A 14,947-nucleotide genomic window follows, 5' to 3' on the forward strand; every position below is an offset into this window, starting at 1 on the left:
CAATCAATCTCATGCAAGAGTGACATTCAGAGGTATTTTTCTACCACAACTGGTAGAAAAATAAAGACATATAATGAAGAACTCTGAAAAAATGTATATATTGTATAATATATGATAGATTGACTCGGTAATTAGCTAACTAGCCTAAACCATTTTCCTGCATTTATGGAGGGGTGGCATCGGATCATATATACACCTGCCTATGTTACAGCAATTGTCAATTAATTAATTACAAAATTGCTCATAGTTGCTCAAACATTTGATAATCAAAATTATTCTTATTAAATAACCACACTGAGTCAACAGAATTTAAATAGTCTTACAAGGAACAATTTGAAAAATTAATCAAAGCGTGAGGATGCAATAACTGAAACAGTTGTACCAACTACCAAGTAAGTAATAGTCTCCGGATGCTACACTGGCTCGCAAGCACGTGGAAATGGAAAAACTAAATCCGTCTACAGAAATTTAAAATATACTTACAAAAGACCAAGCAAGCAATGGCAATATGATCACCAATGATACAATCACCAATGATACAATCACCAATGATACAATCACAAATGCCATCGCAACGATCGGCAATACAATTAGAGAAATGCGACAACCTGCAAAAAATCCAATACGAACCAATTCTCAATATTTCGAGTAAATAACGTGAACATCCAATACTTACGAAAAAGAGGGGGATGAAGAAGAACAATCCGATGACAGAATTGGCAATGGCAAGACCCAATGAATGCATTAACACAGCGTATGTGCCCATAACAAATGCCAGCACCATTGCTCCCATGGCAGATATGGAAAGGCAGAAGGCCAGTGAGGCAAGTAGGAAAGAAAAGTCTCCAGGATCTTTGTCCTGAAACAATAGTGGCATGAATAGTTGGATAAAGGCAGCAGAACAAGATTGCACCATGGCAATGGTATTTGTAATAATAAATGCTTTGAAAGTAGTGTTTCTCATCAGAACTGGAGAGCCTAAGTGTGGGCCGTCTTGACCTATGAAACCCCCAGGCATGGTAATACCAGCGGTAAAAGTCACGGTTGCAATGAGTGTGTCCACTACCAAATGGTATTGGGATGTTTCTTTCATGATAGAAACAAATCGGTCTTTACGGACTCTCCATTCAGCTTGGAAGGCTTTCAATTCATCTTCATAATCTTTTCTCTTTGGAAGGATATCATCTCCAAAGGGTTTTCGTAATCCCGCACGACAACGGTTGTCAATAAATGCACGTGTAATCTGCATAAACTGTGCAACATGTAGAACACTAATAATTAGGATTTGAGAAAGGGAGTAGCCAGCAAAGGACAAGAATGCACACATTTTAAAGGATGAGGTTTGACTGCTGCCTTGAGTGCCAGAATTATTCTTGCAGCTCCTAATATGGCAGCAACTCAGTGCTCCGCCTTAATATTGGGATACAGGGTCACATAGTTTTAACATTTTTTTAATTTCTTTCTTTGCTAAATTACAAATGACACCATTCAACATTAATCTATTTATAATTTAGACTTTTTTTAAAATATATATATTTTTCTCATTTCAATTTTCTAGCTTTAATTTATTTTCAAGTTATTCTTTCCATTTAGTGTTCCGTCAAATCTTCCCATTAATTTTAGGATCTTATACTTTGCAAAATAACATAGTTTTGGTGAGCTTAACAATACATATTGATATTGAATGAAAGTACATGGAAGGGTTACATTTAAAAATTATGAAAGTTAAAGGTATAGGACTGAATTGAAAATAAGTCAAGTCAAAAGAAGTTATTTGGCATTTATATCTCTTTTATATAATATCTTAATTGATTTGTTTAATAAATATAAATAAGAAATAAATATGCAACATCGGAAAGGAAAAAAAGATGCAATGTCCTCATAGTTTCCGTTAGAAAAAAATATCCCATGAAATAAAGTAAAATTTTCTTTTACCTTTTTATCTGATAATTCTTCACTAGTTAAAGCGATGTCGTAAGCATTGAGGTTTTGTTTGTTGAAGGCCATCCGATCAACTCTATTGTTACACATGACATCCTTTAAATAATGCAATGATTTGGAATGGTGATGGAGAGGTGTATTCCCGCGGGCATCCTTTTCATTTAAAAGATTGCTGAGTAATGATGTCTTTAGGATGCTCTCACTTCCATACTTAGCCCAAAAACTACTATCATACTTTGCCCACTTACTACTAGATGAGTTCACGACAAAATGGAGTGCATTCCAGCCTCTCTCATCAACTAGTTCGCAACAATCAGGACAATATTCTAAAATACGTTCCATTACCCAATGATGGCCTCGATGAGCTGCAATGTGAAGAGCCGTCATGCCCTTTGCATCTTTCATGTATGCAATAGATCTATCAACTTTCAACAATTCTCTTGTTCCTATACAATTGAAGTATGCTGCACAATGAAGCGGAGTCCAACGTTGTTTGTCAACTTGTTTAATCAAAGCACTTTTTTGTTCTTGTGTTTTCCCTTCCAGAATTTTTTGTATCATTCCTAAGAGAATTTAAATATGTTAGACATAATAATTTTCTAAAAGATACAAGGAAGACATTTAGAAGACAGAAAAAGCATTCATAAGGATAATTGAGTGAGTATATAATGAAAATCCATTTTATGCTTTACGTACTAATCGCAGTCTATTGCACATTCATTTATTTTTTCTTACAAAATAGCAAAATTTTTATCACAAAAAAAAAAAAAAAAAAAAAACCCACACATGATATACTATAATTGGAGCATAAAATGTAACATTAAAAATGAGTTCGATGATTTTATTTTGGTTTCTTTACTTTCTTTGTATAAGTGAAATCAACAATCGCACACATGTAACAATTTTACTCAAACCATTTGCAAGTAAAATTATATGACTTCCTTTAGTATTATACATCTTTTACATGAGTTTAAATGTTTAAGTGGAAAGGAAAATGTAAAGCAAGATGACATAAAGTTTAACTTAAATCTTAATTTAGTTGATAAATATGATTAGTAAAATGGTGTATAACATTGCTTTTTCACTTATTAATATTCACTCACCATATCAGAAAATTGTAAAAAAGTTTGTAACTTTAGCATTGGAGCTGTTTCATCTATTTTGGGAATGATGTTCTTTTCCTTTCTACTCATATTTTTTTTTCAAGAACTTCTAGGAATGACTCTGTTACATAGATTCAAACTCAAATAACAATTAGCATTAGTAATTAATTAGGACTTTTTAAATTTCAATAACTTTTAAGTCAAATAACATTTTCTTTTTAACTAAGACATTTATAATAAAAAATTTTCCATCCACTTTTCAATTAAAATGTATTCAAAAAAGAAAATATATAGTTTAGGATTTGAACTTTGGTCCATGATAATTTTCCTCATCACCAAGGCAAGAGGCCTAAGACACGAGTGAGATTTTTTTGGTATAGGCAAGAAAAATTAATTAAGAATTTAAGGCTTAAAAGAGGTGTCATTCCCCATTGCACCCGTGATAGTGAATCATTGCACCCGTGATAGTGAAATAATTTATAGAGTTGTAGTCCATTGTTGTCATTTTATTAGCAATAGAAATTCTTGTATAATAATTTTTGTAAGAGAGAAATATATCATATCATTCTCCATCGGTGACATAACTATTATTAAACTAACGGAACCATAGTCCCAGAATTTGAAGAAAAAAAAAAAAACTCAAGCTTAAATGTATGGTTGGTTCCTAAAATTAGTCCACGAGTAATTTTATTCCCTAATATTTAAGTGATCACTATTATTGAGTTGTCTTATTATCAACTTGTTTATAGTATGATTAAACTTGTACTTACTCTTTTAGTTCTACAAAACTACAAAATGAAATTTTTTGTTATGAATATTGTCTAAACTTGAATTCATGAGAAAATGTAAGATGATTTTTAACAGAATTTTTGACTTTGTACATTGAAAGGAAAATTTCCACAAAATACAATAAATAATCAATCATAAAATATTTTAGAGTTTCAAAAAACATCAAATTTTATTTTGATAGAACATAAGTGATTGAATTGAAATGTATTATGACATAGTTTTTTAGTGCTTCTTTATTTGTTTTATATTTTGTTAGTACTGAATTGATGTTAATTAGTTTTATTTTTCGCATATTAATTTGATTTTTGAGTTTTAGTATATTTCTTATTTTTGAATGATCAATTATTTTATTCATGATTTAACGTCCCAAACTAAAATTCTAGTTCAATCCCATTCTTGACTTCACTTCTATAATCACATATAAGGATTAATTGCATATTTCACTTTGATCATTATTAATAAATAGTTATAATGTTACTGAGAGTACAAAAGTTGAGTAATCCAAGCCTTAATTTGTAAATATATATAAAAATTTTGTTATATATATCTATATATCTATCTTACTATCTATAATAAGATCCACTCTTTGTTCTAGACTTTTTTGAAGGCCATAAATTCTCTTCAATAACCAATAACTTCTTCTACAAATGTTTTAAGAATAGTTAATAATGTCACAAGATTTCCTATAAAATTCTCTTTCTTGTACTGGACTTTTATGCGGTTTAGAAATACTCTTAAATCTTACGATTAAGTAGGAACAAAACTTGGAGATAAATACGGAAAATAAAGCCCACTAATCCCACTACATCACTTTCAAATACACGTCAAATCTATATAAAAAAATACACATTTAAAAAAAAAACCGTTTTACAATTCAATCCATTTGAATTCAATGTCTGTGTCCTATTTAAATTCAAATACCAAGCCTTTACTTACTGCTCCTTTAAATTCAATCTCCTATTCTTTAAACTTACCCAAAATTTTATCAACTCTAAAAAACAGTGCACTTGTGTTATTGTTTTTGGGGGAAAAAAGCGCACCACCTAAAATCCATCCACCTCTTTACCCATGTACAACTTTAAACTCTCCATGTATCTAGCACACACTTCTTTGATCAACTCCTTTATTTGAATTCAAATTTCTTATCTCATCCCCTATAACTTAGTTACAAATTTACAGTGCACTTAGTTACAAATTTTTCCCCTATATCTCATCCCCTATAACTTAGTTACAAATTTTATCAACTCTAAAAAACAGTTACAAATTTTTATAATTCCAAAGATTACTCCTATAACTTGGTTACAAATTTATTTAATTGTTTTTTTTATGAGAATTTTTATTTAATTGTTGAATTGTCATTTTAGAATATATTACACATTCTTATATTTACAGATCTGATCGAAATACAAAATACATAATCTTCGGGTGTCGAATTTATTATAAAAATATGATAAATCTTTGGCTGTCGCATTTTACGTTTGGTTCCACTAGTTTTCATCAATCTTATAATGTATATCTAACTTTATATTTATATAATAATATAAAATAAAAGTTTGATTTTTATTGATTTGTTCTAATATTTGTCACATGAATGTTTGGAAGCCATATTTATTCACATCATCATTCTATTAAATATTTTTTATTTTTAGAATTACAAATAATAATAAATTATATATATTTAAATTAATTAGTTAGAACACAAACTTTGTTTTAATGGTATAAAAAAATCCAATAATTAATAAATTCTTATTAAATTAGGTTTGATCATTATGTAAATTTTAATTAAATTGAGTGTTATTTTCTATAAATTTTCAATTTGATTTTTTTTATTAATACTTTTTAAATAAATATATTTCACAGGAAAAAATATGATATCAAACTTCTTGTATATTAAATAGTCGATTGCTAATAGCAAAATTTATGGCATTACTTTCTACTCAACTATGCATGCTGGAATGTTGAAAAAAATAAATAGACATTACCATGATCATTTATTGCAGCATGCAACATTGTTCTAACAAAATTCTTATTAAATTAGGTTTTATCATTAAATAAATTTTAATTAAATTGAGAGTGTTATTTTTTTACAAATTTCCAATTTGATTTTATTTATTTATTAATACTTTATAAATAAATATATTTCACAGAAAAATATATGTTATCAAACTTCTTGTATATTAAATAGGCGATTATTGACAGCAAAATCTATGGCGTTACTTTCTACTCAACCATGCATGCTGGAGTATTGAAAAAAATAAATAGACATTACCGCAATTGTGTACAGTTACTGCAGCATGCAACGTTGTTCTACCAAGGGGACCATCATGAGCCGGTGATGAACAGGTTTCCAAAATGTGAAACGCCACTTCTTTAAATCCTCTCTCCACAGCCATGTAAAGTGGAGTCTCACCGGCATCATTCTGAGAATATGAAAAATCTGGGCCCTTTTCAATCAACCGTTTCACTACCTCAAGATGATTACCACGTACAGCCTCATGCAATGCCGTATCTTTTTCATTATTCGTCATCTCCAGCATCTCCTTGACTGTTTTATCAAACCCACTTTCGAGATCCTGTCGGGGAGCATTTGCACGTCCAATTAAAACATCCACGATGACAGCATGCCCATACCTTGCAGCGATATGCAAGGGAGTTTCACCTTTGACATTAGCTTGCCATAGCAGTGATGGACACTTTTTAAGAATTCCTTCGACGAAGTCTGTTGATGATTTTGAATCTCTTGATTTTGAGTCTTTTGCGTGGAAGAAAATACATGCATCTTTTGATTTTGAGTCTTTTGATTCTGACTCTTTTAGGCTTGTGAGGTAAATATGAAGGACTGTGTTTCTATTTGGGGTTAGTAGTTGGTCAAGAGGATTTGGAATATCTTTGAAGTCCCCGATATCGCCTTTTGCTGCAGCGTGATAGTACTTAGCCTCCATGCCAATGTTGACCTCTGCTTGAGCAGGCTCACCAGATTCTGATTTTGAATCTTCTGATATTTCAATTGGGCTAGTGAGGTGAGTATGAAGGACTGTGTTTTTATTTGGCGTTGAAAGTTGGTTAAGAGGCTTTGGAATATCTTCTATTTCGATTTTTGCTGCAGCGTTGTAAGAAACAAGTTCCATGCCAATGTTGTCCTTTGTTTGCGAAGACTGACCAGATGCTTGATCAGCTTCAAACGAACCGGAGGGTTCCATTCTCTCTCAGTGGCTCCAATATTTCTCTCTTTAAACAATATGACGGTCTACCTCGTTTTGATATTTTTGAGAGAGCGAGGAGAGAGTAAAGATAAAGGCAACTAACGCGTTAGAACAAAGGGGCTTTATAAATCGGAGGAGCCAATTAAATCCTGCCATGTACAAACTCTTGTCTATGTACCACGTTTCTATGCCATAGGGCCATAGGGCCCTTAACAGCTACCTGGCTTTCGCTTCGATGAAGCTAGGGGAATGCGCAGTGGGACAGAGACAATAAATTATAAATGAGCCTTAATTAAAAGTAGGCAACATGCTTCTCAAAAAAAAAAAAATAATAATAAAATAAAAGTAGGCAACATTTGTTATTTTCTATGCTCCTGACACACTTCAATTAAGTGGTGTTTTTCTTGATTTCTCAATTAAAGTAGAGCTAATTTAGTAAAATCATGCAGACTTATGCGTGCTGTCCAGCACTATTTTTTCACTTTTTTGGATTATTGGTTGACTAGCATAGTGTAGATGGTATGATTTGTGCCTTCGAGGCTTTCACGTGATCTGCATCTCCTTCTCCCTTTTTTGGGAGGTGTAAACGGGTACCGTGTGCGTTCGCATCTCCTTCTCCCTTTTTGGGACGTGTGAATACCCAGCGTTTTTGCGTCTTTTTATCAGACGTGGGTCAGCTTTATAGGAAAAAAGAAAAATGAATAAAGACACCAAAATACCCTTTTTCACGTCTCTCCCAACTCAAGCCTAGTCAAGCGTCTCACACAGGAAAATTTGAAAACTCATGCTTCTTTCACAGGAAAACACCAAACATCTTACAGAACAGAAAAAACTGAAATCACAATCCTCTCACAGGAAACAACCAACATATAAAAAAAAATAAAAATAAAAAAAAAACTAAAATCACAATCCTCAGAAAACAACGAAGTATCAGTAGATCCCAAAAAAAAAAACCCTTCCTTTGTTTGCGAAGACTGACCAAATGCTTGATCAGCTACAAACGAACCGGAGGGATCCATTCTCTCTGTGTCTCCAATATTTCTCTCTTTAAACAATATGACGGTCTACCACATTTTGATATTTTTGAGAGAAAGAGGAGAGAGTAAAGATAAAGGTAGGGGTGTGCAAAAAACCGAAGAACCGAACAAACCGATTAAAACCGACCGAACTGTTGCCAAAATTTCGGTTTGGTTTCGGTGCGGTTCGGTTTTGGTTTCATTTTTTAAAAACCGAAATTTTCGGTTTCAGTTTCGGTGCTAGATTTTTTACCTCGAAACCAACCGAACCGAACCGATATATATATATATATATATATATATATTTACGTAACTTTAAAACATAATTTTTCAGTGGCTTAGTGGTATGCTCCTTAAGTTTTGGCTAGCAGTTCCAGAGATCGAGTCTTCGCGTGAGCGTGAGTGATTTTTTTGCTATTTAATTTTTTAAAACCCTAGAACTATAGCATGATATAAATATCCCTACTTTCTTCTTCTTTTTCATTTCTTTCCAGCCGCCCCTATCCCTAATTTCTTCTTCTCTTTTCTTTTTTTCCAGCCGCCCCTATCCTTCTTAATTTCTTCTTCTCTTTTCTTTTTTTCCAGCCGCCCCTATCCTCCCTAATTTCTTCTTCTCTTTTCTTTTTTTCCAGCCGCCCCTATTCTTCTTAATTTCTTCTTCTCTTTTCTTTTTTTCCAGCCGCCCCTATCCTCCCTATTTTCTTCTTTTCTTTTCTTTTCATCAGCCCTTCTCACGTCTACCTCAGCCTCCCCATTTTTTTCATTTCTTTTTGTTCTCTATGAGTCCCATGGACCATGGCCATGCCTTTCTCTTCTCTCTGAGTCACATCTCTATACAGAGAATGAAAAATCACTGGTAGGCTCAAGCATGGTGGTAGGCTCTTGCTATGGTGTGGTAAAATTCAATTTTTTTTGTTTGAATCTATGTGTAAATTGTTGAACAAATATTGTTGGAAATTTTTCTTTCTTTGTCGTTCTGATTTGTTCAATAGCTCCCTCTCTGTTGCTCTATTTATTTGTTTTTTTATATGTGATTAAAGTTAGGATTTTGAAAATCTCAATAACTCTTTCTTTGAAAAACTGAAAACCGACCGAAACCGAAATACACCGAAACCATTCAGATTCCAGCCATTTCGGTCGGTTTCGGTTGAGAATTTCACAAACCGAAATATTCAGTTTCGATTGGCCATACCCATAAAAACTGACCGAAATCGAACTGAAACACCCCTAGATAAAGGCAACTAACGCGTAAGAACAAAGAGGCTTTATAAATCGGAGGAGCCAATTAAATCCTGCCATGTACAAACTCTTGTCTATGTACCACGTTTCTATGCCATAGGGCCCTTGACAGCTACCTGGCTTTGGCTTCAATGAAGCTAGGGGAATGCGCAGTGGGACAGAGGCAATTAATTATAAATGAGCCTTAAATTTACTTAACGCGTCAAAACAAAGGGACCTTATAAATCTGAGGAGCCAATTAAATCACGCCACGTACAAACACTTATCTATGTTACTATGCCATAACAGCTACCTTGGCTTTAGCTTCATTCACGCCATGTCCACACACTTTTCTTTCGATGCATTGGAGTTGTCACATTCAAACGCTTTATCTACATTACTGTGGTAACAACTACCTTGGCTAGATGCTTGATCAGCTATAAACAAAGTGGAGGCATCCATTCTTTATTAGCGGCTCCCATATGCCTCTCTCCAAAACATATGATCCTTGGATGAATTGGAAGTTCCAACTTCCTATTCGTCGTTTCATACTGACTTGACCTTGTTTTGATGTTTTTGAGAGATAGGAGAGACCGAGGGAGATGAGATGAAGGCAACTTACGTGTCACAACAAGGGGACTTACAAATATGAGAAACGAATATAAGTTTTTAAGCCAATATGGGAAGCCAATAAATTAAACCATACCACGTTCAAAATCTTATCTATCCATATATGTCTACCTACACATACCCAAACTTACACCCAATTTCATATAACATGCTTGAGTGTTAATTAGCAATTAGAGTTCAGCACTTACATAAGAGACCACTACAGGCACTTGCTAAAAAAAAAAAAAAAAAGGCACCAATCACAATATAATACTTGAGTCTACTGTGAATTAATTTGAGTGTATTACTATTATTTCTCATTTAATATCCATCATTTCAAGTTGATTCACCAGTAAAAAGTACCTCGTATATTCAATCGAATTTATATCACATGTGGAATAATGACAAATGCAAGTTACAAAGACAATTCTATATACAAAGTCGCAAGTTGCAATTCGATAAGTATGGAGTTGTTATTGGCTAGAAAAGATGTGTTCTCAATGGTGGACTAAGTCAAAACCAGTAAAAGTTTGTTATTTATTATGAAAATTATTATCTAAGACATAAATTATTGTGAATTGTTATACATTTAACATTACTCTTTCAATATACAAAAAATTTGTATACCTAATAGGATTTTGTTAACAAATTAATGTGCAGTAGTTAAAATGCATTTAAACTTTATTAAAAAATATTTTGGAAAAGTTAATGAATACCCTAAAGACATTAATTTATGTAATATTTTTAGAAAATTTTGATGGGAAAAGAAAAAAAAATTTAATAATATTCTATATTTCACATAAAAGTGGCATAAAAAATTTCCTAAAATAGTTCATTCACAAATACCCCTAAGGGCTTCTTGATCCATAATATATATATATATATATATATTTATTTTAAAGTCAAACCATACACGTATATCCAAAAAGACAACCACAATATGTGTGTGTTAGCCAATGAATCATTAATATGTGTATTTTATTTTTTGAAAAAAGTGTGCATTACAATTTATAATTAAGCATTTATTAATCTTTGACCAATGCCCTTTGGACACTCAATAAAAAAAAAAAACCCCCTTCATAATAAGGCAAAGACTCTTATATGGCATCCACATGGCATCATTCATGGTGAAATGACAAAATACATCTAAAAATATATATATAACTATCATCATACTTAATTAAACAGTGATATTTCCATAATTATGGAAACAGATTAAGTACCAATTTAATGTAACTTTGTATACCAAAACATCAAGAAACTGGCTAAGAGAAACCTTAACTTCATTGAATACTTGGCACGAGTCTACAGTGCCAGAAGCTTCCCCCCCAAGAGATGGAGGGAAAAAGGGAAATGAGACATGTAGAACTAGCTGAAGGACACAAGACCCATAATCTTACTGCAGGTAGCATATACGCATAACCATTAGCTATATTTGTCTACGTATAACTGTGAATGACTATGAAACAAAAATTATGTGTTTTGGGCCTATGTCCATTCAACCCTATACACACAACTCACAGGCAAGGGAAAAACCAAGCCTAGAATATAAGTATAATGGCGTAAAGCAGTTAATATCACACAAAGAAAGGGTCTCTAGATAAAGTGTTACTATCAATCCGCCTGACTAATTCCTTCAATTTAAACACAAGCCTCTGAATTCCCGGTGGAGCAAAAGTGTAATGGTCTTGCATACCATCAAGCAACTTCGATAGACACCAGTAGCAAACAGCCTCTAAGTTAGAGATATTTTCCAAAGATAAATCAGAGATTGACCAGTTATCCGCACCCCCTTCTAAGTATTCTGACAAGAAAACAACTAGAAAGGGTGTAGCCAGATCATTTATTCCCTGAACATATCCACTTGCAGGATGCCGAATGGCCCTGGAAAGAAATCAGGAAAGATAGTAAAGATATAGACAATTAATTCAATCAAAATATAAGGAAACTATTCTAATGATAACACTTACACAACCCTACACCACATCCCCTTTTTTTCCCTTCTTAAAGTAGTAATTGTGGGATATAAAAAAATTTCAGCCCAAGGTATGCAAATTAACAAAAATATACAATGACTTATGGATGTGGAATATGGTAATTCCAAAAAATATGGACACAGGATTAAAATTATATGTATTTTGACATATAGGATTAGAACAATAAATTTTCTTTTAATAAATAAAATACTTTATTGAAACCAAAGATAAGAAACCTACCAATCATATCAAATTAAAATTGGAGATTCAACAATTCAATGAATTCTAAAAAAGATACAAATGGGAAAGTGCCTAAGGCATTCATCCAATCATACAATGAGCTCAAAAAGGATAGTTTGATAACATGAATGAGATGTTCAACACCATCAAAAGTTCTACTATTCCTTTCTCACCATATGAGTTATGACCACATGATAAATAAAGGCCTTCTTTACAAGCTTTTACACCCTGGTGATTATAAAACCTACCATGCCAACAAGCCAACAGTTCACGTACTGACTTGGCATAACTCAAGATACTCTAAATAAAGAAAACACCAAAGACCAAGATCTCTATACACAAAGCAAAATGGTAAAAGATGTCCACTGTCTCTCCAAGTTCTTATCAAAACAACACCAACCCAAATCACCATACGACGCTTCCACAGATTACCAATAGTCAAAATCTTGCACAAGGCTGGTGTCCAAGTGAAAAAAGTGATCTTACAAGGCACTCTAGCACCCAAATGCTTTGCCAAAGAAAGGAATATTCCTTGAACTCCTCAATTCATCATAAGATTTAACATCACATTTTCCATTCTTTCTTAAGGTCCATGGTAATCTATTCTCACCTTGAGTAGAGGGGAATTTAGAATACAGCAAGTCAAATAAACAAATCAGGAAACAAATATTTAAGGCAAGAATCTCCACAGTCCACGCCATTTGTCATACCAAAACAGAACCCTAGTGCCATTCCCATTCCCCATGCCAAAAGTAACATTTCTAGAAAAGGAATCCCATCCTTCTCTAATACTCATCCGAAGACCCGTGCAATGAGAACCTCACACCACCTTTGCTGAACATCACCCCAATCCTGCCCATATTTGATGGATATAACACATCTCCAAAAGTGGGTGTAGGAAAAGCTAAAACAATGCACATTAAAATTGAAAAACAGAAAATTAAAGATAGAGAACCTTGGGGTTAGGACCAAGGCCTGCTTGAAGTAAGCACCAAGAAACCCTCTAGGAGTTAGCATCTAGGGTTGGCTGGAGTTAGTGTCATACCATTGGGACAATTGCAATTAGAAATTTTATTTGTCAAAATAATCCCCCACAATAGGAGTACGATACTTTGCTTGTACAGACTTCTAAACTCTAATCTTGACTATCATAGGAAACCCTAATTCTAATAGACTTGGGAAATCCCAATAATTGAATTACAAAAATATCTGACTCTAATAAAATAATAACCTAATTAAATACTAGGGCCTAAAAATAAAATAAAATAAAATAAAATACAATTTACTCCAAAATCAAATAAAACTTAATCAAATAAAGTGTCTATGTAACTTTTCCAATCAGTTAGCTTTATGGATGGGTATAGCGAAAAGAGACATAAATTTCACAAAATATCTTTTGTTGGTGACCAGAAAAGTGTTGATAAGAGGTGCCATTAGTGTCATGTCCACAAATTTTTCCATATTGAAGAAATTTCCCTAGAAATAATAGAAAACATACAATGAAAAAGTCATCAAGTCAATGCATCTTTGCATACTGAACTTGAGCAGGAGATGATGCATGTAGTATATGTTGTTGTTCTGCCATAATTCTGAGAACTCTTCACAATATAATTTGAGTTACAGTGCTAGAACAGGAAAGTGGCAAACAATTCATGGCGGCTACAAAGAGAGCTTTGTCATGATGTCACTGCCTATCATCCATATTTACACATTTCATAGGTCAAGTCCAGTCATTCAAATCCCATGGAAGATCACCCGTAGACCCAAAAACCATCCTGATCAGCCAATCCCACATCTCTAATTCGTCATAAAGTTTGAGTCGAAAAGAAAACAATCTAGGTAACAAAGATGTTCCATTAAGTGGCAACCACGGTGGGAGTTCTTTTGTCAATCACATCCTACCCTGGGAATATATAAAACAAAATATCATATGACAACAAAAGTTAACAACCTTAATTATGCAACAGGCCAGGCCGGTCCGTTTAGTTGAAACTGGGAACTACTCAGAAAACCTACATAAAGGAGACAGAAATTCAATGAACCACTTCAACAAATTCAATGGATTGAATGTTCTGCAGTAAACAATACACCTACTGGTTTAGACTATTGGATGATTCAAGCTGAGCACAACAGAAAGGATTACAGGAAATTTATATTCCACAGAGGCACCAAAAAGCAGTAAAAATTTTTTTTTTTTTTAAATCAAATACAGGTTGTGCTATCAACAGAGAATCCCAGGTGCAAAACCAGCAACAGATACAAAAGGTCCAAGTTCAAAAACTCTATCTAAGACTACTGACCCCATCAGTTCTCTCTCCCTCCTCAAACTTTCCAATTTACTTTTAAGTATATAGATTCTGGAACTAAAACGGTATGTTGGTATCAAAAGCAAATTCTTGAACTAACAATATATTTTATTAATTTGTTAAGCATAGGAAACAAAATATAAACACATGATATTAATACTTTGATATGATTAACAGGAAATTTAGCTGAATGTAACTGACAAAGCATTCAGCAGAAGAAATCACAAACAATGGAGTGGTGACTATTCTACCTATATTTGGAAATGTAGCAAAGCAGTAATCCAATTCAAAAGCAAAAATTATGTCATAAAATTATTGACTAAATAGTCTAAATTGATTGATAAATAATTTAAGCTTAACCTAGTGCAATCTAGTTTGATACAACTGGTGCATTCATTTCTTCCTTACCCTCAGATGCACATATTACTTGACATATATTTCTTCCAAGGATTTCTGAACTTGTGGTTCTAGGAAGAAAGAGACATCTGCTACGGTGCATGGACAATAATCAACGGCAATCTAACATGAATGTCATCAGCAATTCAT

At 33.1% G+C, this 14,947-nt stretch overlaps 2 protein-coding genes across 8 annotated transcripts in view; both read right to left on the reverse strand.

Moving 5' to 3' along the window:
* Positions 1-440: 440 nt before the first annotated feature.
* On the reverse strand, positions 441-7,126 carry LOC142631063 (protein ACCELERATED CELL DEATH 6-like). The gene is made up of 3 exons (XM_075805136.1): positions 6,103-7,126; positions 1,936-2,504; positions 441-1,252 (listed from the first exon to the last, which is right to left on the reverse strand). The coding sequence occupies exons 1-3, from the start codon at positions 7,031-7,033 to the stop codon at positions 449-451; spliced, it is 2,304 nt and encodes a 767-aa protein (XP_075661251.1). The 5' UTR covers positions 7,034-7,126; the 3' UTR covers positions 441-448.
* A 3,966-nt stretch (positions 7,127-11,092) lies between these two features.
* LOC142631087 (uncharacterized) overlaps positions 11,093-14,947 on the reverse strand; it is a 51,273-nt gene continuing 47,418 nt past the window's right edge. For 2 of the 7 annotated variants that reach the window (XR_012843507.1, XM_075805160.1), the window contains exon 5: positions 11,093-14,920. Coding sequence is in view for 4 of the 7 variants with exons in the window: in XM_075805160.1 (XP_075661275.1) it covers positions 14,825-14,920 (96 nt within the window). In the remaining 3 variants the exon portion in view is untranslated. The remainder of the gene's footprint in view (positions 14,921-14,947) is intronic. The other 5 variants (XM_075805161.1, XM_075805162.1, XR_012843505.1 and 2 more) reach the window with 5 other exon arrangements.

Source organism: Castanea sativa, chromosome 4 (assembly GCF_040712315.1).
Source record: "Castanea sativa cultivar Marrone di Chiusa Pesio chromosome 4, ASM4071231v1".
Taxonomy (NCBI): Eukaryota; Viridiplantae; Streptophyta; class Magnoliopsida; order Fagales; family Fagaceae; genus Castanea; species Castanea sativa.